Source organism: Camelus bactrianus, chromosome 11, assembly GCF_048773025.1.
Source record: "Camelus bactrianus isolate YW-2024 breed Bactrian camel chromosome 11, ASM4877302v1, whole genome shotgun sequence".
NCBI classification, from domain to species: domain Eukaryota; kingdom Metazoa; phylum Chordata; class Mammalia; order Artiodactyla; family Camelidae; genus Camelus; species Camelus bactrianus.
This window is the reverse complement of record NC_133549.1, coordinates 8,690,583-8,714,018: the sequence shown is the minus strand read 5'-3', so window position 1 is coordinate 8,714,018 and position 23,436 is coordinate 8,690,583. Positions and strand designations below refer to the sequence as shown.

At 48.1% G+C, this 23,436-nt stretch overlaps 1 protein-coding gene across 4 annotated transcripts in view; it reads right to left on the bottom strand.

Annotated features, from left to right (window-relative positions):
• Window positions 1-3,290: 3,290 nt before the first annotated feature.
• The window catches only part of SIPA1L2 (signal induced proliferation associated 1 like 2), a 194,053-nt gene continuing 173,907 nt past the window's right edge, over window positions 3,291-23,436 (bottom strand). For 2 of the 4 annotated variants that reach the window (XM_074373151.1, XM_074373152.1), the window contains exons 18-22: window positions 17,553-17,684; window positions 8,006-8,059; window positions 7,370-7,493; window positions 6,346-6,427; window positions 3,291-4,566 (exon numbers count right to left, since the gene is read on the bottom strand). In XM_074373151.1, coding sequence (XP_074229252.1) covers window positions 4,420-4,566; window positions 6,346-6,427; window positions 7,370-7,493; window positions 8,006-8,059; window positions 17,553-17,684 — 539 coding nt within the window. In that variant the 3' untranslated portion in view covers window positions 3,291-4,419. The remainder of the gene's footprint in view (window positions 4,567-6,345; window positions 6,428-7,369; window positions 7,494-8,005; window positions 8,060-17,552; window positions 17,685-23,436) is intronic. The other 2 variants (XM_074373153.1, XM_074373155.1) reach the window with 2 other exon arrangements.

Here is a 23,436-nt window from a genome sequence, read left to right as displayed (position 1 = left end):
GCCCCCAACTTGGAAATTCTGAAGTGCAAATCCTGGGGTGATTATTTAATAATCTCCAGAGGCTGGGACTAAAAGTGGTGGGCCTTTGCCCCTTATAAAGGTTAGCATGCGTGTTGTTGACAGTGATCGTGGGAGAAGGTGGCTTTGCCACAGATGATGACTTGTTCACCTTCCTTGTTGGAGACAGAGTAGGGTCAGCTCTTCAAGAGGTCACATCCATAGCTTCTCCACAGCCGGCGGGCTCTTCAGTTGGTCAGTCTAAATTCCATGTCTGTTCTCCCTTTAAACTGCAGTCCAGGTTTCTCAGGCCCATATTTTACCCAAAGAGCAAGTGATGTTAATATCCAAGTATTCCACTAGTGACCAAGGTTCCAGTCCTTCGTGGAGACACCTATGAAGAGCATGATTCCTATATTTTTTTTATAGGTATCTCTTTGATCTTTGGCTCTGCAGGCAAAAAGCTATGGTTTATGGCTTCCTGAGTTTGATGGAAACTCCCAGTTGATGACATGTAATCAAATTCTGCATTGTAGTGGGTTAGCAGGACAGCAGACTCCTGGCATAATCGTAGTATCAGCAAAGGCAGGACTGTATGGCCATGTCCCTCTGCCCTGCCCACTGTAACTCATATTTTTAATGATAAACCTGTTCTCTGATGCTGCGAATAGCAGCATAAAGCCTCTAAAATACAAATTAACTTTGCCACCTATGAGAATGGTCTTCATACATTAACAGATCACTGTATGTGGTTAGAAAAAAGCACTGAGAATATTAAAACGAATATACATATGTTAATGCATGACTGGGACACTGTGCTGCACACCAGAAATTGACACAGTGTAACTGACAGTACTTTGATTAAAAAAACAATTCTCTCTAGAGTAGAGAATCTATGATTCCAACCCTAATAAAGACCAATTGCAAAAAAAAAAAAAGCACTTTATTACTTTTTCTAAAATCAAAATGATTTTTAGTGGATATATTCTAATATTTCATTAGTTTGTACCCAGTGAGTGCTTAACAGAGAGTCAACATGTTTAGCTGCCAAGGGGTGTATTTTGGAAGTCACAGTGCCCACCAGGATGCCAAGTTGCTCAAAAACATAGGCACAACAGGAGCAGGACAGGATTTTCCACAGCTTGGTCTTGGACTGAAAATACCCATTCAAAAAAAGTTGAACAGGCCAAAAGTCATTTGGCCATATTCTCTGGCACAGCCCTTTGGAGGCAGATGTAAGCGATGAGTCATTCTTTGCTAGTAAAGACTGAGAAGCATTTCTTCAAAAAATATCTTCCAGTTTCATCGATGGGTGCGCCTCAGGAAGAGGGCATGGCTCTCCGTTCAGCTAGGTTTGGGTCAGGGCACTTTGTGTTCTCTAAGCAACGTCAACCATTGCATCAGCTTGGTTGCCCCCTAAAGCAGCGGAGTCCATCTGTGCCCAGTGACGCAGAGAGCTGGCCAGGCCGGGAGACACAACTGCTGTGAAGCTTCCTCTAAAGGCATGACATGTTTACAGAAAACTGGTCAACATGCAGCTCAGCCGTTCCCCTGAAGGGCTTATCCCTGAGTCAAACCTTTCCCTGCTGTCTCCCACCCAAAGGCAGATCTGTGGGTTTCCCCACAAAGACGTTTTCAAATGTGATGGGGAGACCGCCTCCCCCATCTTCTCCGCCAGCAGCATCTCTCACCTACATGGCTCTTCCTTCTCTGCTCTCTCCTGCATCCCGGGGGATGGATGGTCAGTGATGCTAGTGGTGACCTGCGAGCTGAGAGGGGCTCTTCCATCTTTAAAGGGCAGGAAATCAGTTTTTTTTTTGGGGGGGGGCGGATTTATTTATTTATTTTCTAACAGAGGTAGGGAGGATTGAACCCAGGGCCTTGTGCATGCTAAGCGTGCACTCTACCACCGAGCTCTACCCTCCTCCCCAGACTTTAATAGACAGCAGTTTGTGACTTCCAAAGCCGGAAATAGTTACTGCAAGCCTCACACAAAGTCTGCAGATGCCTGTCCCCAGTGAGCCCTCCTCCTTTAGACGTCAGAATTCTTTAAAATATAGGATGTCTCATGCCGGCCGCTCTCCTGTTTCAACAGCTCCCTTTGGACTTCAAACGAAGTCCACACTCCACCACGGCCTGGAGTTCATTAACGACCTGGCTTTTACCTGTCTCTTCTGTCTCCTCCCACTTTCCCGTCACTACCTATTTCCTCTAGAGCCTGACTTTCTACAGCATCGGGGCCTTTGAACTTGAAGCTTCCCCCCAGTGTCCCCTGGCCCGCTCTTTCTCTACCTTCCGAAGTCCCCCACCCACGGAGGTCTCCCCAGTCGCACAGCCCACACCTCCACTCTCACCTGTAAAGAGGGACCTGTTGGAGCAGGTGTCCCTTTGGATTCTGATACAGACACATAGATCACACGGCCCGTGATGACAAGGCGGGGCTGGTCTTGGTCTCAGCTGGCTCCTTGGCCCGCAGCAGGTGTCTGGCACATACTGAGCAGTGGGAAGCCGGGAGGAGGGAGGCAGGCATCTACCTGGTCCCGGATGCTCGGCTCTCTGAGAATTCGCATTCACTGGCTGCATCCTGGAGCTGCACCTGTACCTCCTGGAGGGGGCGGCTTCAGGATGCAGCCTTGTGAAGTCCACTGCTACATCCGATGCAGGGACGTTAAGGGTATTTTTCAGTGCAAGGCTGATGTGAATGAAACCCAGGGCAGAAATCCCTTGGAGGGTGAATTCTAGGAATCACTCTGCTTCCTCCCAATTCTTGATACGGTTTCTGTTCTCAGAAGGTGGAGAACTTTGTCCTGTAATTACTGTGGTTCCCTTCCCACTTTGACCCACATGCTGTGTCTTCTTTCTGGCTTACATTTGATTCAAATGTGTGGTTGACCCCTTCCTGATCATTTTTCAAATTCCTACTACTTTATCATGTTTATTTTCTTGTAAGCAAGACAAAATTCTTTGTGGAATAAGATGAAAATTTAAAAAAGGGCAACCTTTGTGAATCACTTGACTTTACCCTCAGTTTACCGAGCTGTACGATGGGAATCCCAGCACCTGGTAAGGTTACGATTGGGATTCAATGAGATGGATGAAAAGTGCAGAGAAGACTGTCTGGCATGCAGCACGCATTCATCAATACTAGTTACTCTTCACTTTAATCAGGTTGGGATTCTGCAGGAAGGCTACATCGTATTCAGTACAGATTAAGATCCTCGAAGACCCAAAATAAATTCTCAGACACTCAGACCCATGAGAGCATCAAAATCTACATTCACCTGACAACACTGTTACTTATGTGGACTCTTTTAGACATTTATTTAAAAAAGCAGAATGTCTGTTCATCTCAGATCGAACAGATAAAAATGGTAAAGCAATACAAACAACTTGTTACCAGCAGCATCCAGTTGTCAGACGGTCCCGCCCCGCTCCTCTCTCCCCTCCGGCGAGCTCGGTCTTTCCTGAGCTCGCTGCCACCCACACTGCCCTCCACCATAGTGCAGGTGAAACCCAAGTTTATAAAATTAACAATTTAAGGTTAAATAAGCTTAAATAAGGGTGTTAAATACAAGACGCTTCATCAAAGCTTCTGTACAAAGATAAACAAACTTGGCATCGTACAGGTGGTTCCGCTGGGTCACGGCATGACGGGGGAGCTCTAGCCTGCAGGCAGACTGACTCTCAGCAGAGCGTTAACTATACAAAAGTGAACTAAAGGTTGAAGTGACTACCCAGTGAGCCATTTACAAGGCATATGTATCTTTTTTTTTTTTTTGAATCAGAACACTGTTATTAATTTTCAGGCACCGTTTGCTCCTGCGAATAAATAATTCTCTAAAGTAACTGCATTCGAACTCGTGTTAAACACATCAGTGCTGCTTCTCTGCACCCCCCCACCCCAACCCGACACGGCTTTTCTGACTATTCATTCTGCCCCTTTCTTATTGCTATGATAATGTGGCTGTGGAAATAAAACTACTGTACATCCAAAAAAATAGAGCACCTTTAACATTAAAGTATATGTCTGATTATTTGTTCTCACGTTTATTTTACAATTCTAAAGCCCAGACTGTGGTCAGTTGGTTAACATCTCTCCCGGGTCACCTGATACACAGGAAATAGAACCCAATTGTCTTCCCTCGTGAGGTAAGCCCACGCCAGACCTCCGTTCAGCAGCGTCTCAAAGGGCAAGGTCCACACCGGCCCCGGCGTTGACATTCACCTTGACACTGGCCTTACATTCATCTCCGCGGGGCGCCGCTCTCCGCGCTCCCGACCCGGCTGGGTGATGCTGCGAGACAGGGGAACAGCACAAACAGCTACGATTGGCTGGAAGCACAGCTGGAAACCGCATGTTGGCGACTGCGAGGGGACACCAGGGCCCCCACCCGGGGGCTCCCTGGCGGGGCGGCAGCCCGGCTAGGGCTTCTTGTCGATGGTGTTGAAGAACCAGTCGGTGAACTTGCGTAGCTGGGCCGTGGCCGTCTGCGACTCCTCCTGCAGCCGCAGGTTGTCCTGTCGCAGGTGCTGCACCTCTGCCTGCAGCACCGCCTTGTCCTGCTTCTCCTGCGGGGCGGGGACAGCCGGTCAGGGGCCTGAGGACGGACACAGGGTCCCCCCCGCTGCGTGCAAGAGCCCTCACCCTGCCTTGTTACTGACTTGCTTACGTATTCCTTGAGGGGAGAGGAGAGCTGACTTCCCCACCAGTGACTTGCCTGCTCCTGTTTTCTGCCAAAAATTGGGGGGGCGGGCACACACTTTTTCCTTTCCTCCAACTTTGCTCCCAATGGGAATGGAGACAGTGGTTCTACGCAAGGCTACGCATCATGGTCTATATTATCCTCTATCCAGAAAAGGGGGGCTGATGAGAAGTTCAAGTGATGGCCTTGGACGGGAGTGCAGAGCTTTCCGGGAGACCCTCCTTACTAGACAAGTCAGCATCGGCTTAGCTGTGACCCTGGGATGTTTATAATAACCTAAGTAGGGAGGTCGTAAAGTTTTCCCAGTACAGTGTATTTCCACAATGACCTTCAAAGTCTGCCATGAAAAACTATGTAAAAATAATCAAGATTTTTCAGAAGATTCACATCTGGAGTTTCCAATAGAAGGTAACAAAAAAATGTAACCATGCAAGCTTGCCGAAAGGGTTATCTTGCCCCAGAAAGAGACAAAAGTCATTGTCACAGTGCCACATGTGGTATTTTTTAAGGGAGGTGACTGGATAGCTAAGACGGGCAGACGCACCTGCAGCCCATGTGCAGGGCAAGCCAGGCCTCTTCAGGAGACTGGGCCCCTCGGCACGTCCTGCTCTGCCCTCGGAGTTTGCTTCTATCTCGTCTGTCCTCAGGCTGTCCCCAACACCATCTGCCTCATCTCTCCACCAAAGACACAGGTCCCCAGAGGCTGGCATTAGAACTGACCACTGACTCGGCCCACCCAAGTGCTATCTTTCCTCAGTCACTACCAGAAACTCAAGCTCCGGTTCCCTCCCAGGAGGCACTGGGACTCTCACTCCCAGCCTGGCTCAGATGCTCCCACGTCCCTGCTCAGCTCAGGGGCCCAACTCTCCACCACCCCTCACCATTATTTCCTTCCCAACTGGATCATTTCCACCAGCTTTTGTGCCCGCTGGATTTCTCCCTTCCTCTACAAACAAAGGCCTTCCCACAGCACCTCCCCGCTCCCGCCGTCACCCTCCAGTTACTGTACCCTGTCTCATTTCCCTGGATGACAGAGTGGCTACCTAGTACAGCGCTGATGATCCAACAAGAGCTTGGCCAACAACTGTGGAATGAGTTACTGAACATCTTTTGAGGACCAACCATGAAGAGGCTGATGGGTAGACCAGAAATTCCGAGGGGTGTGGTGCTCAGTGTGAGGACAGCAGCTGTCTTTCTGGCAGCAAGGAGCTCCTCTTAGGTCAGCTCATAACTAGTTGGTGCAAGTGATAACTCACTAAACAGAAAACTGCCAGCCTGCTGCGTTTCTACCTCGTTCTGAAGACTGGCCATCCAAGGGCTCATCCCCATTCAGTCAGATCTACGGTGACCTTGATGAAATACAGTAGTTGTGGGCAAGAAGATGCAATCAGACCTCAGGCGCCTCCGTTTTCCTTTATTGTTGGGTTGTGATTAGGGCAGTTACCTTTCTGGGTGTCTTCATTTTTATTTCTAGTGGTTAAAAGGGGTTGATTGTGCAAGAGAAAGAATTTTTTTTTTTTAAATGGAGGTATTGGGGATTGAACCCAGGACCTCAAGCATGCTAAGAACACCCTCTACCACTGAGCTACACCCTCCCCACTAGGAGAAGGAGTTCTGATCATGGACTTTTAATAGATTGCGGTACCTTGCGAAGGTCGGTCTGCAGCTGCCGAAGAATCAGCTCCAGCTGGTTGACTTTACCCGTCAGTGTGGATGGAGACTGCTCCCTAGCAAGGAACGAAAGGCTTAGAGACTCGGGAATGCTGAAATCAAGACATTTCATCCAGAATTTTCATTGATGACATTTTCATGTAAGAAACTGTGTCATGTGCTCAGAGCCCAGCAAGAAAATAAATAGTATTATGTCAGATCTTGAAAGTGAACACATTGCTGCTTTAGCGGAAAATTCCTCCTGGGTCTCTGTTGATTTAAAAAGGGATTCAGAATGTCTACAGGCATATACAGGGGTAAGAAAACAAAAGATAGGTGATCTAAATGCATTCAGGCAGCTGGGATTAGATAGACCAGCACAAAGTCCTGGGAACCAGATACAGATGCAACTTCTCCAATTTGCCTTTCTCTGCCCAGGAATTAGCAAGAGTCTCATTACCAAGATGAACGTCTAAGTTATTGGTAACTTATGCTGATAGAAAAGCTGGAATTCGGAATGGATGACACTAGTAGAGAACACACATGCCTTGGGAACCAAGAACACAGGGACAGAGAGGGCTGGTTCTTGACACACCTCAGTGGGAGGCACGAGGCTGGGTAGAGGACCAGGGCACTGGAGGATGTGAGTCCTCGACAGGTGGAAGGCTGATGGGCCAGGTGTCCCTGTCCAGGGCTGCAGTGATGAGGTGGCAGACGCTGACCCGGGGCCACACCCTCCCACTTGGTCAATGAGCCTCCTCACCAAAGGCACGGGCACCTGTTCCCCTGGATCTACCACCACGCCCTCCAGGGAGCAGAGCAGTTACGCTGCCAAGCTCCGTCCACCCCAGCAGGGCAGGGAGCTAAGTCAGGCAAGCTCAGTCCCTTTTCTGGATCCTGAAGGACTAAGGAAAGGCAGGTGGAAACGGTAGCCTTGCTGGCCTGGGGTGGGCCGAATCCCTGTTCATCACTGGAGCCTGGGACAGTGGGAGGGAGGCGGTCCACGGGGGCTCACGTACCCAGTTGTGTCCATGAAGTCTTTGCCACTGCCTGGATCGACACATAAAGGCAGCTCTGGGGCCCCTTCCAGGTCCTGTCCCTGTCGCATGTCCGTCAGGGTACAGAAGGATGCCACTCTCTGGTCTGGGGAGGGGGGGACACACACAGAGAGAAGGCTTGGTAACAGCCACAGAGCACTGCTTCTTTGTGGAAATAAATAGTTACTAAATAAAACCTCCCCCTCCTCCCTCCCATCAGTCGTCAAATGAAACAAAGAAAAACAAACTCAGGCAAGCCGCTGACAGAAAGCATGATGATTGGCTGTCCTCTGGGCTTCACGGCATATGCACATTGCAGCCATGGGGACAAGTGGCAGACACTGGTTTTGCCAGAGCCAATCTGCTTCCTCCTGCCCACAACCCCAAGAAAGGCCAAAGCTGCCAGCTGTGCATGAAATCACGGTGCTGAATGATGACTTGGCTGACTGTCAGAACCAAGGAGAGGACCTCATCCTTGAGACACGATGGCCCGGACACATCTCCCTTAGGCGTCCCCAACCCTCCGCGCTTCCATAACCATGCAGACGTGCAGACACATGAAATATGAAGAAAAGGTTACGGAGCACTAAAAGCCCACGATCAGCCCCAGATGATCACCTAGATAGGACGGGTGGTGACAGGGCAGCCCGAGCTCTTCATCTGAGTCAAGACCTGAAATAAGATTTAGAATTTTCCTATGAACAGGAACATCTCTGCTCACTTGAGTGTCTCTGGGGTTCACATTTGGCTCAAGTGATGGGATCCTATGAAACACAGCTGCGCATGCACGTTGCACGTGTGGACACGTGCGTACATGTCTGCGTGCGTACGTGTTGCGCTAAACCAGGAACTGCCCCTGAGAGACGCACTATGCGGTGCCAAACGAGGTGGTTAGATTACCCGGTCCATGTGTAACGGTTCTGGCTTTGTGCACAACAGAGGCACGTGTGGCACACTACAAACATGCAAGCCCGACTGTAAGAACACGTGACCATTTTAGATTTGCTTAAATGACCCGCTCCCTGAACGTAAAGATGGTAGTGGTGAGAGAGATTAGCTACATACTCTCCCTAAAAGCCTGAGAGGATGATCTGAGGGGCACAGGGTTTATAGCAGTAGCAGCAATGATCGGCAGAACCACCCCACCTTAGCACAGGGCCATTTCTGTTCTTGGCATCAGTGACTTCACATCCAGCGTTTTCCAGAGCCAGGCAGGAAAGGGAATAGAATGTTCTCTGGAACGGGCACCAGACTGGCCCAGCTCCGGGCACTGAACACTGACACAAGAACACTGGCCCAGAAGTGCTGAATGGCACGCAGAAAAAGTCCTGCTTTCCAGCGAGGAGAGGTGAGAACCAGGGACGCGTCTAATCACCCGCCCCCTCCCCACCTCCTGGCGCCGGAGCACAGGTGCGCATCCACAGTCAGAGTCGAGGGATACAGCAGGTGCATTCCTGCTGCAGCGTCTTTTCACACGATTTGATTAATGGCTGAGAAACTGCACTCGGGTCCGTGTCAGGGGGGCTCTGTTCTTAATTTATCCTACTCTGTTTCCCTCTGGCTGCCGGACTAGGCTCCTAATGAGGCTACCTGCCTGTCTGGTTTATGGAGGGTCACGTGCTTCCCGTTAATTAGAGAGGATGGTGGAGGGGCCAGGAGCCCTGGAAGGACCCCGGGCTGCAGTGCCATGGGCTCCGAGCTGGAGGCACCGACAGAGATCCGGCCCTCCTGGAGCTGTGCTGAGTGCCCCGCAAGATCAATCACACAGCAGGGTCCCCACCCCGCATCCCTGTCCTACATCATGACACCTTGACAGCCACGACAGGTACCCAGGTGTCCTTCAATCAACATTCCTATAAAGCTTTTGGGGGGTCCCTCTCCATGCTTTGTACCCTTTACAGGACAACAGAAGTTCTGTGACTCCATTTCCAAGAGACGTCGTGCTCCCAATGTGGTTGACTAGCAGGGTTTTTGCCTGTGATGAAATAATTTGTGAATTTAAATTTACAGCATGATTTGGGGATCGCCGACTTTCACCCCCAACAGGATGTGACTGGTGGAGGTGGGGCAGGAAGGAGGGTGTGCACTGGTCCGGGGGAGGCAGCTCTGGGGAGGGCTGGGAGGGTCTGCGCTGCTCTGCAATGACCCCAAACCAGGGAACACCTTGCCCTTAAAAAGGTCAACAGAAGATGAATTTTCATTCCACGGTGAATTTAAGGACTGCCAAAAAGTAGTGTCAAAAAAAAAAGCTTAAATTTTTCTCACTTTTTCAGGGAGATCCACAGATTCATCCATATTTTATACAACCCAGTGATAATTCGGTTAGTTTCTATCTTTCTTTATCTATTTGATTCTGATGGTTCAGTCTCAGTATCTCCATGAAAACAGCTCACTTCATCTTTTACCGTAATTGATAAAATATCCGTATATTTGAAGACACAGAACTTGCTACTGGCAGCCAGTCAAACATTCCTCGGGGAGAAACGAGGTCCTACTGGTCAGAAGGCAAGATGCCAAAAAGCACGCTTTGCCAGCAGCGTCATTTCACAAAGAGGATTTCACTTGGAGTCTGAAAGGCTTGGGAGGCTGAGATGCAGACAGAACGCTACTTGATTAAGTACAGACACTGAACTACTTTGTAAAACAGCTAATCTCGTGACAGTTTCCAGTGGAAGCTTTATTTCTCCGCAGCTGACTTCTGTAACGATAAATAGTCAGTAACTGAGCGATCACTGCCGTTGGACCGAATGGCAGAGAAAAAACTGTAAGAAAAGGGAGGCTCGGAGTATGAATTTCGTGTAAATGTGAGCGCGGCAAAGATCCAATCTCCCACGCGCTACAGGTTTGTTTCTTCCTTTTCTGTTCTTTCCAGTGCAGGTAAATTTGGCTCGGGGGCGGGGGAACATGAGGCATGGCTTACACGTAGGGCCATCCTTCCCTTGGCGTAATCTTAAAAAACCTTATTGCAATGTCAGTTTCTTCTTCTAGCGCATTTAGCACTAAATGAGAGGAGGAACAGTCTGCAGGCTCTGCCTTATCACCACAAAACTGAGATGGTACAGGCACAATAGCGGCCTGCAAATAATCCCCACGACCCGAGATAAGCCGCGTGGAGCACGTCACAGAACCGTAAGGCCAGGCCGGCCTTGGGAGGGATCGGTGCCGGGATCGATTAGCCATGTCTGCTGCGGGCCAGGTATCTGCTGTATTCGACATGCAAGCCGGAGGCTGGATGAAACCACACGAGTTTCTGCAAAGCTGTTCTGATATACATCTTTGCTACAACCACAAATCACAGAAAAGCTGGGGCTCTGTAGCTACCTGCAGGAAATCAGAGGTTCTGATTCTGACAACTGTGCTCATCAGACTGTAGGAAGCTGACTTAATGGACCCCCAGGAAAAAAAAAAGTTATACATAAAATATCTTGATTTAGGCTTTTTACAGCCTATTGCTGAATGTAGGACGGTAATGGTCTAGAATCTGAGTAATGAGCAAAGGAAAGCTCTGGGGTTGTTCCTTTTTAAATTTTTAAATTTGTGGTTTATTTATTTTGAGGGGAGGTAATGAGGTTTACTGATCGATTTATTCACATGCTCTACCACTGAGCTATATCCTCCCCTGGGAATTACTTTAAATCTTATAACTTTTGAAGAAGAGACTCTACCTCCCTTCCCAGCTTCCTGGTGGGACCCACAGGCAGCTTTGCTAGTTGGGTTTGTTCACCTGACCACTCGGGGGATGAATCTCTCCATTCTTTGGCCCCCCCATACCTTGCTCATTCTACATCATAAAGGAAATCAAAAGCACCGCAAGGGTGACAGATGACGTCTCCCTGTAGAACGCCGATGCAAGTGTTGTGCTGGGGTTCTGCTGTGTGTGCAGAGGGTCACACTTCACTGCCCCCGACAAAACCTGGCACACACGAAAACAAGCTGGAACTGGGGCTTGGCCAGTTTTCAAGCCTGATGGTCACAGGAGAGGGGAGCGGGAGGCCAGGACACTGGGGAGAAAGGCTCTCTGCATATGATTCACCTCCCTCACAAGCCCACTGAAGGAGTTTTCAATGTTTAGACCTCAGTTTCCGGGGTAGAGTTCGGTTATCCATCTTTCGCTTCTTAATTAATTTTTAATAATGCTGCATTGCATTTCTCCAGTGGAAGCTTCTCTATTCTCTGGAATCACTGCCAAGTAAGCATGTTCTCAGGAATTAGATTTCTGGTCAAGCGGTGGGTTTTTTTTTTTTTTTTTTTTTTTTGGCTCTCGCTACATATTGTCATAGCATTTGAACAAAAAGATGGATCATGTTGTAATCTTTATAATGATACCAGCTGTAGGTTCTTCATAGCTTCCCAGAGCTGCTGCGTCGTTTTTCAGACTCAAAAGGTGTGAGCTGGTAGCTGGTTACCGTTTAAAGTTACACGTGTGGTTGAACATTTGTCAAGTCCTTATTGACCTGTGAGCCTTCCTTTGGTCCGAGCATCCCTGTGCCTTGATCGTATGTTTATTAGGCATTTGGTATTTTTTTGCTGGTCAAGTTTCTTCATTCACTTGTGATACCCTGATTTTATCCAGTGCCGTTATTACAAATCTTTCTCCAGAGTCCCCAGTTTCCCTTTTTATTTGAATGTTCTCTTGCTGGTTAATAAAAGATCTAAATATTTAAATACTTTTATCTGGTCATATTACATTTTGTATGTTCTCTTATGACCCCATGATTAAGGTACTGCCTTGCTTCCAAAACGTTCATCTTTCCTCTTTTTATTTAAATTATTGTTGTGGGGGGAGGTAATTAGGATTATTTATTTAATGGAGGCACTGGGGATTGAATCCAGGACCTCATGCACGCTAAGCACGTGCTCTACCACTGAGCTATCCCCTCCCACTCTTTCCTCTTTTTAGAATTGACATTTCTAATTCCTTAATCCAAATGGAGTACTTATATCCTATTTCCATTTAAGTTGTAAATACACTCAGATTTCAGTCTAGGCTCTGTTTTTCTTTTCCTTCAAAAGGGTTCATTTCTATTTTTTGAATCATTATCATGCTGTTTCCATCATTATTGGCTTGTAATAAGCTTTTTTTGCTGAACATTGTTCATCTGTTTTCCAAATGGGTGCAGATATCCTTTAGATATCTGAACAGAAATTGTACCAAACCTGTGAATTAACTCAGGAAGAATCTCATCTTCCACATGTGATTTCTGTCCATTCCTTTCCTTCCATGTGCTAGATCAAAGTGTCTAACAGTTATCCACGTGTCTGGTGCTTTCTCTCATTGTAATTCCAATGATGACTTAACTCTCAAAGAATTTATAATAAGTGGCTGTTTTGCACGCACCACCCCTTACAGTTGGAGGTAGAGCCACTTCTACCCTGGGACCTGGGCTGGCCTTGTGACTTTCTCTGTCCAATAGCATGTGGCGGATCTAATGTTCTGGGTCTTGAAAACCCCAAAACCCCCAAAAGCTCCTGCTTTTGCTTTCTTGATTCCTTCAGCCACATGTGAAGAAGCCCAATTACCCTGCTGGAGACCAGGGTCCAGCCAGACCCCAGCTGTTCCAGGTACAGACACATGAGTGAGGTCACCTTCCTGCTCCAGTCCCAGCTGAGCTCCCAATGAACACAACTGCATGTGTGCCCTCAGCTGAAACCAAAGGAAGCAGAGGAACCACTCAGCTGAGCCCAGCCACCCCACGGAATCATGAGCCATCACACACCATAGTTGCTTTCAGGCAAAAATTTGGGGGTGGCTTGTAATCCAGAACTAGATAACCGAAAAAATGAACTAGGCTTTGAAATGAGGCTTATAAAATATGAAATACACTTTTAAAACATCTCACATGCTTTATTATTTCTAATAATCTTTCTGAATTTTGTATTTTCTAGATACAGAATCATACTTATAAATATTTCTTTACATCCAAGATGTACTCCTTTTTTTTTTGTATTGCTTACTTAAACGTCCAAGTTTCTAGTACAAAGTTAAAGGACATAGTCTCCAAGGACACCCTGTTTAGTTTTTGGACTTAAAGGATCTGCTTGAAAACGTTTTTCCATTAAGTGTAACTATTTGGAATAAAGTAGATATTCTTTGTTAGGCTATGAAAGTATCTTTCAAAATGTTGTTTTTATTAGAAACAAGTCCTAATTCTATTACATACACCCTTTTTGGGAAATTGATATCATTTAATCACTTCATTTACTGTAACTTATAATGAAAAGTTTTTCTTTTATTAAACTAGCTAACTTCTTGCCAGTAACAATGGATATCTTTTTAATTTACTAATGAGTTTCATCTAAGCCTCCTCACATCAATATTAATGACTAGGATGGTCTTTTTTAAGACATTTAAAAATTTTTCTTTTTTGTGTGTTATCAGGAAAGAATCCTATTATGCAATAATGGTGATAATACATCTCAAGAAAAACTTATACAAAAGCATCATCATTCTCTTCAACTTTAAAAAACAATTAACTGTAAACGTATTAGTTTCAAGTGATATTTGTGATTTGGAGATACTCTTGCACAACTTTTTCAACGCCCTCCATGCTTCAGTCGCCTACTGTTTCTTACGGTCCTTCTCCCCATTTTCTTGTAAGAAATATCCAATTATCTTATTCCTCAGACTTATTCCTATATAGGAGTAAACTGACATTCCTAAATGTTCTTTTAATCTCTCATGTATTTGTTAAAACGAATCTCCTGTCTCATTTCTAGTTTTGTTCATTTGTACTTTTCATTTTTTGATCAAATGTATATCGGTTTACCAATATTCAAAGACAAATTGATCACTGACTTTACGAATTCCACTGAAATTTTAATTGCTAGTTTTTTAAGAAAATCATTTGATTTCTTTTCTTGTTTTCTGTCACCACTTCTGCAGAATTTTTTTCAAACTACAGTTAAGTTAATTAATTTTCCTGGTTTTAATTTTTCCATTTAAGTAAATGTTTTGGAAGCAACACATTTTTGTTTAAGGACTTTGAGCTGCAGCCCAGGGACTTCAACAGGCAGTCTCTTTTTCATCTTTGCTTACTAAAAAAGAAAAAAAAATGCTCTTATCATAGTCTTTAAATCTCCCTAGCACAATTATCATTAGAGTTATAATTAGAATGTTCTGAATGGTTAGGGTTTTTTTAGTTTGTGTTTGGCCTTATTTTCCTGATTTAATTCTCTCTTTGTGCCTTGTGGTGGGAGGTGTGGTGGAGATGTTCCTTCTCTTTAAGGGAACACAGGATTCTTGGAGACCTTTCACCCCAATAATACTGTGATCTCATCCCCTGTGCACCCGTGGAGTTTAAACATATTTAAGCAGCTGTGTTTGGGGCAGACTGATTCAGTGCCTCTGCTCTCCTCTTGAATAGCACAGTAAAACTAAATTCTTAAACTCATGCATCCAGCGTCCCTTTTAGCTCTTAGACAAAGGGGAATACATCTTTTGTCAAAGCGTGGAACTTAAATGTAGCATCAGTGGGGAGGAGGCATGTCCACTGGGAATGAATGATGCTATTGGATTATATGAGGGTCATGGGACCACAATCCAACAGGCAGACACATCCCATTTTTAAAAGCCTGTTTTCAGATGCGCTACTTACGTCAAAGGATGGACACAGCCTTATCCCAGAGCGGCCTGAGCTCAACAAGGCATCTTGAACTGCCTTTATTAGTTTGTAACAATTAAACAGGCACACAGTGGGGAGTCTGGGGACTATCTTTTCTTCATGATCTTTAGTCTAGCTCAGAAATGGCGTTGAGAACTGGCACAAAAAGATCAAACCACAAGCAGGGCAACTGGGTTGTCTTGGTGAAGACATTTCTCTCCAAAGTGCTAAGGGTACTGATCACATCCAGCGATCACATCATGCGGGCTCACATCAAGAGTGCAGCTGACACTGATACAAAGAATCTGATTAGCCAAATGTCCAGAGTTGCAAATTCTTGAATTTTCCTTAGCTGACCATTGTCTGCAGGAGGTGTGTTACCCTACAGAGCAGCACCGAAAATTACTATGAATTTTAAATATGACACCAACTCTTTCCGTATTTCCCATAAGTGTTGTTTGCAAAGTCCAGAAAGGTCAGATAACTGAAGTCCTCTCCCCTGACCAACAGAATCCCACATGGTTCCTGTTTAACTCAGGTACCACTGCGCCAGAGGCTCTGGCTAGCTGGGGTTCCTCTGCTTTTTCTCCTTGGTCTGAAGGTGCCAACTCCCGCCCTGGCTTCCAACTTCAGCTCAGGATGAACCGAACTGCGGAACTGGAGGGTGGGGGGCTGGAGGAAGCCTTCCACCTTCTCAGGCAAAGGCCTTCATTTTATAGACGAGCCGGCTGAAGCCCAACAAAGTGTGGAGTCAAGTGACCAGTCCCAAGGCCCAGAGCCCAGCGGCAGGGCTGCGATTATGACCAGAACACGTGGATGGGCAGTTCAGCCATTGCTGCGTGCGCCATCTTGCTTTCTCAACCGCCCACCCAAAGCCCAGCTCCTGGAAAGGACTGATTTCATAGCAGTGATTTTATTCTGAAGGGGGTAGAAGGGAGCAAGCCAAGACACAAATGAAGGTGGAGATAAAGAGATTATCTATTGTTTTAAAGCAGAAAAATGAACACAAAATGCAAAAGGACCTCAGAGGTTAAAAACTATGCCGTAAGCTGGGACAGCTCAAGGCTGCAAAGGACGCAGTGTATTTTATACCCACTGACTCCTTTACACCAACTCATCTCGTTTTCTCTTGCTGTACGTTTGATAAATAAAGATACATTTAAAAAGCAGCCTTCCCTTGAGAAACTCATCACCTAATAAGAAGTGACAGGGACGTGAATAATGTAGACTTGAGCACGGTAAGTACTCTGCAAATATTTAAGCAGTGGGGGGAAAGAGAAGGCAGGGGAGATGTTCTGACACTCTCCGAGGGCAGAGCGACAACAGTGTGTACAGAACATGCCAGAGAAAATGCTGCCCCAACCCACCAGGCTGGCTCTGGACAGAGGGGAGACCGTGCTCCTGCCCTCTGGGGCTGGGTCATATCGGGGCCAGTGTTGGGAGCCCAGGAAAACAGCCAGGCCATGGGCCCGGGGCTTTTACAACACATACAACCAACTTCTGGGTGGGAGAAAGGAAGGCTGCCTCCCCGACCAGGCGGGGCATTCTCCAACCAAACGTCTCTCATCCGCTGGCATCTATACCAACTTACGGGAGACACCCACCGCAGGCCTGTTGAGCCGGGGAGGCCCGTTAGTGAGGCTGTCAGGGCAGCAGCCCTCCACCTGCTGCAGCAGCCTGACTTTAGGGGCGCCTGCCCCTCCCTGTGGGGTGGCTGTGAACACAGAGCCCCTCTGGGATGCCCTGACCCAGACACAGGGCAGATTCTCAAACAGGGCCCTAAATCTAGCCTGCCCCCATCGTAGGGTTCCTGCTGGTCACCCAGGAGCAGAGGCTGCAGTTGTGGGAAGAGTGTAGCAGCAAATGGCAAGAGGGTCACAAGCCAGGTCCCCGGGGTCCCCTATACCCACGTCAGGTCCCAAGGATGCCCACAAGGCAAGCATCCCCCTTGGTGGTGGCCCTCTAGGTCTGCGAGCTGGAGAAAAGCTTTTTCCTATGGAGCAGCCTCCCTTCTAACACTCATAGCACCAGATGCGGTGGGAGGCAGCAGGAGGGCCCTGGGCATGAGCCAGCCCCGCCCCGACCCTGACCGCCGGCAGGAGGAGGGAGCCGAGGTCCGGACAGGGAGCCCTGCTGGGTCAAGCAGGCCACGCGGAGTCTGCATGGACCTCCAGCCACCAGACGCCCAGGCCTGGGCTTGTCCTGCCAAGCAGGGCAGCTCAGGACCTGTGAAGGGCCTTCCCCTCCTCCCTCACCTCATCACACAGGGAGGAAAGACATGATCTGCATCCTGGATCCACATTCCAGGAAAGAAAACAGAGGTGGAAGAGGAAAAGGGGCTCCTGCTAGGTCACACCTGGTGCCTGACGTGGAATCGGGTTTGGGATCCTCTGCCCCATGTTTATTTCGAGAAATGTCTGAGTCTCCCTAAGGAAATGCCTTCAGTCTCGGCTCAAGCCGCCCCGTGTGTTCCTCCTCCTCGAAGACGCGCAGAGCATCCACCCAAGGACCAGGATGACCCCTGCATTGCCTCCCCCCGCCCTGGAGGAGGCTGGGGTCTTTACCTTCAAACGCCCGGGCAGCGTCCACGAGGTGGGACCAATCTAACCCTGTGGCCGTGTCCGGAAGGGGCATCAGGCCAGGATCTGCGCACTTGGACTTATCCGATATGGACCCATCGGAGAACCAGAACTCATCTAAACAGAAACAGAACCAGAGCATCAGTCAGATCACAGCACGGGTACCGGAGGGGCACAGCGAGCTTCTCCTAAAAGATCTCCTGCCCCAGTAAAGAGGGAGACACCCCACCGCGGTTACCCAGAGACACACCGCCGGAGAAACAAGCTCCGTGGAAGGGCCAAGACCCCCAGGTTCATTCAGAGGCTGGCCGGCAGGCGGGGCCGGGCGTGAGGATGAGGACTGCGCCTTCGCACGTACCCAAAAAGCAGAGGTGCGCCTCCCAGGGGCAGGCTTCTCCCGAGGGCACGGCCTGTGTCTGCCCAGCTGCAGGACCGCGCCCTGCTTTCCTTGGGGTGACCCCCCCATGTGACGAGTGTCGTAAGCCTCTACTGTAGAAAGGGTTTGGTTTGCTCTCTCTCCTGGTGGTTTAAAAAACTTCCCAACGAACACAGTTATCTAAGCTGAGTGCCGCATATTCTGGGTGCCTCGAATATCCGTCTATTACAAAAATGCAGAAAGACTCACTTTGTTTTCTTTGTTAACAGACGGGAGTGAGCGGGAACAGTATTTTTCCATGCTGTACACAAAAATGGTGGCTGGATTACATTTTGGACTTCATAAGCTGGCTTGATCTCTGGCTGAACCAGAAATTTCTCCCCATTCCACACCGAACGTTTGCAAGTCATCCTTTGACTGGACGAGTGAACCTTTTACATTTTTCTTCTTCTCTTTAAACTCTGGGTAAAGGACCTGAAATGTTTACGTCATTGATAGTACTGGTTGTTAAAAGACTCATTTGGCATCTGAGGGCAAATTTTCTGAAGGCCTCAACTGGACTTTCTCTAACGTGCCTTTTTCGAACCTGCCCAAAACGTGGCGTGCAGCTGCTGCGGACACATCTAACTAATTAAACCAATCAAAGCGATGACCGCCTGGCTGTCTGAGCCTGCAATTAAGTAAGGGACGTAATTAACCAAATGCACTTGTGATTTTTGCTCCCCCATCCTTTGGGGTGGCCGCGAGACGCTGGTGTCTGGGCTAGGACACAGCGCACTTGTGACGTGGCCTGGAAGGACACTGACACCCACCCTCCTGACATCCTTCACAGGACGAACCTCCCCAGGTCCTGCCATGACCCACAAGTTTAAGGTTCAGCCCGTGGGCAGAAAGGTCAGGAGGCCCAGGAATCCTCAACCACGTGCCAATCACGTCCTGTCTCCCAGATACATCGGCTGCTTTGCTTTTTAACACAGGTTTTCTGTGCCAAGTGTAGAGACGTTATTTGAGTCGGTGGCAATTACTTTTGCCACTGACTTCCCTTCTGTTCAGGAAGAGAGTGTGTCGCAGCTCCGTGATGGGTGCCCCAGGCCAGCCCCTCACCCTCTGCCTCTCCTTCCCTCCCTGGAGAGGAAAACAGTGGGGGGCAATTCACCTAAATGGACGTTTACACAGGAAGTACACTCTTGGTCGTGTTTTGCTAAGATATGCCAGCTTGCGGATTTTTCTTTGCCTTTACAAACAAATAATCCTTCCCTCGAGCTTCTGGCATCTTAAAGCCTAAAATCAACCCTGAGACACGCTCTGTCCACCTGCTCCCCCAGCACCACCAGTCAGCACCCTGACCGCCTCCAACGGGAGGAGACAGAGAGGAAACTAACAGGGCACGAGGGGAAAATGCGGCCAGAAAGGAGGGCTGGGCTCAAGTCCCTTGTCCCCTCCTCCTTCCTGTCCCTCCTCCGGCTGTGGGCTCCAAAAGCCACCTTCCCCAAACACCCCACGGGGTATTGACAAGGGACATCTGACCGTCTTGGGTTAATGATCAGAACTTTGATGATTCTGAGCACCCTGAAGTTCCATGAGCTGTGGCACGAATCTGAATCGTGGTAGCCGGGAAGCTGCTGTCCAGGCAGTGAGGTGGCAGCGAAGGGGACCCTGCTACCCGTATAGCAGGGCAGGCCAACAACTCCGCAGGCATCTCCACCTGCTGCCCTGTACACAGCTCAAAGTGGCACTGAGGACTCTGCGATACGGGAAGGTCGAGTGTCACAGCCAGGAGCAGGCCTTGGGCATCCTTCCAACTTCCTCCAACTTTTCTGGAGGACCAGGGAGCCAAAGAAGGGATGCCGTTTGCGATATTTCTTCTTTCTTACAAACGATGACCTGTCTTCCCCAGTTGTCAATGGGACTTTCGTGTTTATTTAATGCTGTGGAGCCAGCAAAGGTGACTGGTAAGCTGGAGAAGATGCCCTTTCTCAGGAGTGCGTTTAGAGTAAAATCCACTCAGCCATCAGTGGTGTGTTTATTAAACGCCGACTGCATGCTTGTGATGGGGCCAAGCAGCGGGTAAGACGGACAAGACCCCTCCTCTCACAAAGCTTACATCACACACGACAGGGAAAGAGAATAAATGAGTAAACAGGTCTCTCAAAGAAAACCACACAGGGAGATGTGCCTGCAGAGGCTGGCGGCGGTTTGGGGGAAGGCCAATCCGAGGAGGTGACAGCTGCCAGGACACAAAGGAGAAGCAGCCGCTTAAGGAAGGGCACAGATCTGGGAGAAAAGCTTCAAGAAAGCATGGATTGAAGGCCAAATCCATCATCCTTCAGTAAGCAGGAGGAGCCTAGTGTCAACGACTGTCACCTTAAATGAAGTAAGAGCCATCGAAACTCCTCTCTGAATTATTGCTTGGAAAAATCATACAACTGGGAAAAAATCACCCCCCCCACCCTTTTTCGTTTGGTCTAAGACTCCAAACCACCCAGAATCCTTCCTATTACTTTGAGGTGTCACTCCTGCAATTACCCAGATTGCTTCCTCAGCATCCTCTGTATTCCAGGGACCACCAGGTACTGTATTAGCACCCAGGGATGGACGGAATGAACAATAAGACGCAAGCTCTGTCCTTGAAAACCATCAAGGAGCAGGTGAGTCCTGTCGGTGCCGGTCTGGGGGCCTGGGTCAGGCACATGTGCACCCTGGCAGCCGGGGGAGTATTTTCTGAATTTTCCAGCTGGGGAAAGAGAGGCATGACTTGGGAATAAGAGCCTGTTACTTCAAGGTCTGGTCTCCCAGGCCAGTGTTACAGGCGCCCACACGGCTCCTCTGGCCATTCCAGGGTAGAAGGGGACTCACAGATCCCACGGGGCGGCTCGCCTGCAGGCACTGCTGCCCGGGCCTCCGCTCTTCGGGCCCCACGTGCATCCTGCAGCTTCCTGTTTGTTTACCCCGACCCTGAAACCCCGGGGCCCGTCCTGATCGATCTGACTTCCCTGCTGTTGTTGTAAAGGCCCAGGAGCCTTCCTGACAGCACTTCCTGGTGGTCAGAGAGCTGAGGTCTCCCAGTGACTCTCCAGAAACCGATGGACGTTTATTACAGGGAAGACCAAGAATATCGGGAAAAAGAGGAAGAGATGCGACACCGAGTCAGAGGAAACCCTGCCTCTGATGGTGCCGGCTGAAGCCAGGGTGACCCTTCTGGGGCGTCTGCACTGGAGTCCGTGGCATCTCGTGTGGGTGCTAAATTATAAGGAAAGTACTAATTTTTAAAATTTATTCTAGCCCCCACCACCCCACATTTAAACTTCCAGGGGCATCCTTTGTGGGGGCCTAGGTCACAACTATAGATTTGTGAACACATACAACCTAATACTCTGTTTTTATTTTTCAGAACTTCAGAACTCTTGTTAGTCTATCTGTGTAAGATTTCCTCCGTTCCTTGGAGAGTGTTGATCTCCATGCCATAAAAAATCAGGGATTCTCTTGAAACATGCTATAAACCTGCCAATGGTTGGACTGCACTGAATGAAGCCAGGTGCCCACGTGGTCATGGAGAAGAAGGATGCTGGCATACTAGTCAATATCATTGGTTTTCTGGTCTGTGAATTGGGGGTCAAAATGGCCTGCCCCATTTTTCCCCCCCTACCTGGGCCACTACAGAAATTCTACTCTGGAATCCAATGATGGAAATCAAGGCCTCAAATGCAATGCAGAAACCGTTCACGATTATTTTCAGTTGCTCAAGCCAGTCGTATTTTTGTACCTCTGAGTCAAGGACATCATGACGCAGCACACTGAGGGACTTCACAGGAAATACACATGATCGTGACATGAGTCACGCGCAAAATGCGTTTGCTAAGTAGCTGTCTCCCGAGGGTGGATTAAGATCCTGCTCCCAGGAGAAGCAAGATTCTGAGACAGGTGCAAATTTGAGACACGTAAGAGCGAAAACCATCTGGATGAGAAACCTGGGATGGGATAATTCCATGCAGAAAGGGTGTGGTGATGCGGTCTTCTGAGATTCGCTGTGAAAAGACGGGCTTCCAGCCCTTCCCGGCACCATCATCGCTCCAAATTAGGAATGAGATCCGAATGAGTCTCTACCAGTGGAAGGTCAGTTAAAGCCTTGCTAACACCGAGGCTTTAACTTCAGAAGACCCCCTGTGTGTCCTTGCTCCTCCCACAAAGCTATTTAATCACCCAGTGCTGCACACTCGGGAAGAACTAACCACTCCAAGTTTTAATGTGAAGCTAAGTCTCCTATAAACCAAGGGAAATACCTGGACGACCCCACATAGCCCTCATTTCTCACTCACAGATGTCTGCTTGGCAGGAGCACCCACAGATCAACTCTGGTTTGTTTCCATGTCAGACTCTCAAACTACTCAGGAAGCGGGATCGTCTCACAAGGGCCCTGCTGAACCAGCAGAAACCACAGGAGGCAAAGGATGATTGAAATCTGCCTTGAGTAGATACAGGAGCCATAACCACACAGGCGAGTGTGGGAGTCAGGGGTCCCAGGGGCGTGCGTCCCCCATGGACAACCAAATCCTTGGGCAGGGCGGAGAGAATCAGAAGGTTTGGGGGGGAGACACATTAATTCAAAGTATTTCCAGATCCCTTATTTCCATTTTGTCATGTTATCCATCAAATCCAGAGAATTTTTTCTGAGTAGGTTGTGAAGTTTAGAGATTGGAGGATTCACATTGCCAAATAAGAAGGCTTTACTGGAGAAGAGCAGACAGCAAAGACCATTCTTACTGCTCTTCCTAGAGAAACAAACAACGAAGGCAAGAAAGACAGTTTAAACCCAGAGAGTGAATAGTATACATGCCTGTTTCCAACAGTGCCTTTATACTTTGAACATACTAAGAATCAAAGGATACAGCCCTCTAATATGTAAAAGGACAAATAAATTGGTACATCCAGACAATGGAATATTAGCCAGCATTGAAAAGAAATGGGCTGTCAAGCATGGAAAGACATGGTGGAATATTAAATGCATTTTACTAAGTGAATCATTTAAGAGGCCAATCTGCAAAGGCTATATTGTATGTTGCAACTATATGACATTTTGGAAAAGACAAAACCATGCCGACAGTAAAAGGACCAGTGATTACCGGGGGTTAGGGAGAGGGAGGGATGAACAGGTGAAGTACAGAGGGTTTTTAGGGAAATGAAAATATTCTGTATGATACAATGGCAAACACACATCATGATGCATTTGTCCAAATCCAGAGAATGTACGGCACCAAGAGTGACCCCTAACGTAAACTATGGCCTCTGGGTGATAAGGATGTGTCAGTGGCTCTAAGAAACGTAGCACGGTGGTGAGGCACGCTGACCTTGGGGGAGACTGTGCCTGTGTGGGGACAGGGGTCATGTGGGAAATCTGTGTGCTTTCTGCTGAATTCTGGTGTGAACCTAAAATGATTCTAAATAATGTTTATTAAGGAAAAAAAAATTGAAGCTAAAAAACAGAATATACAGTTG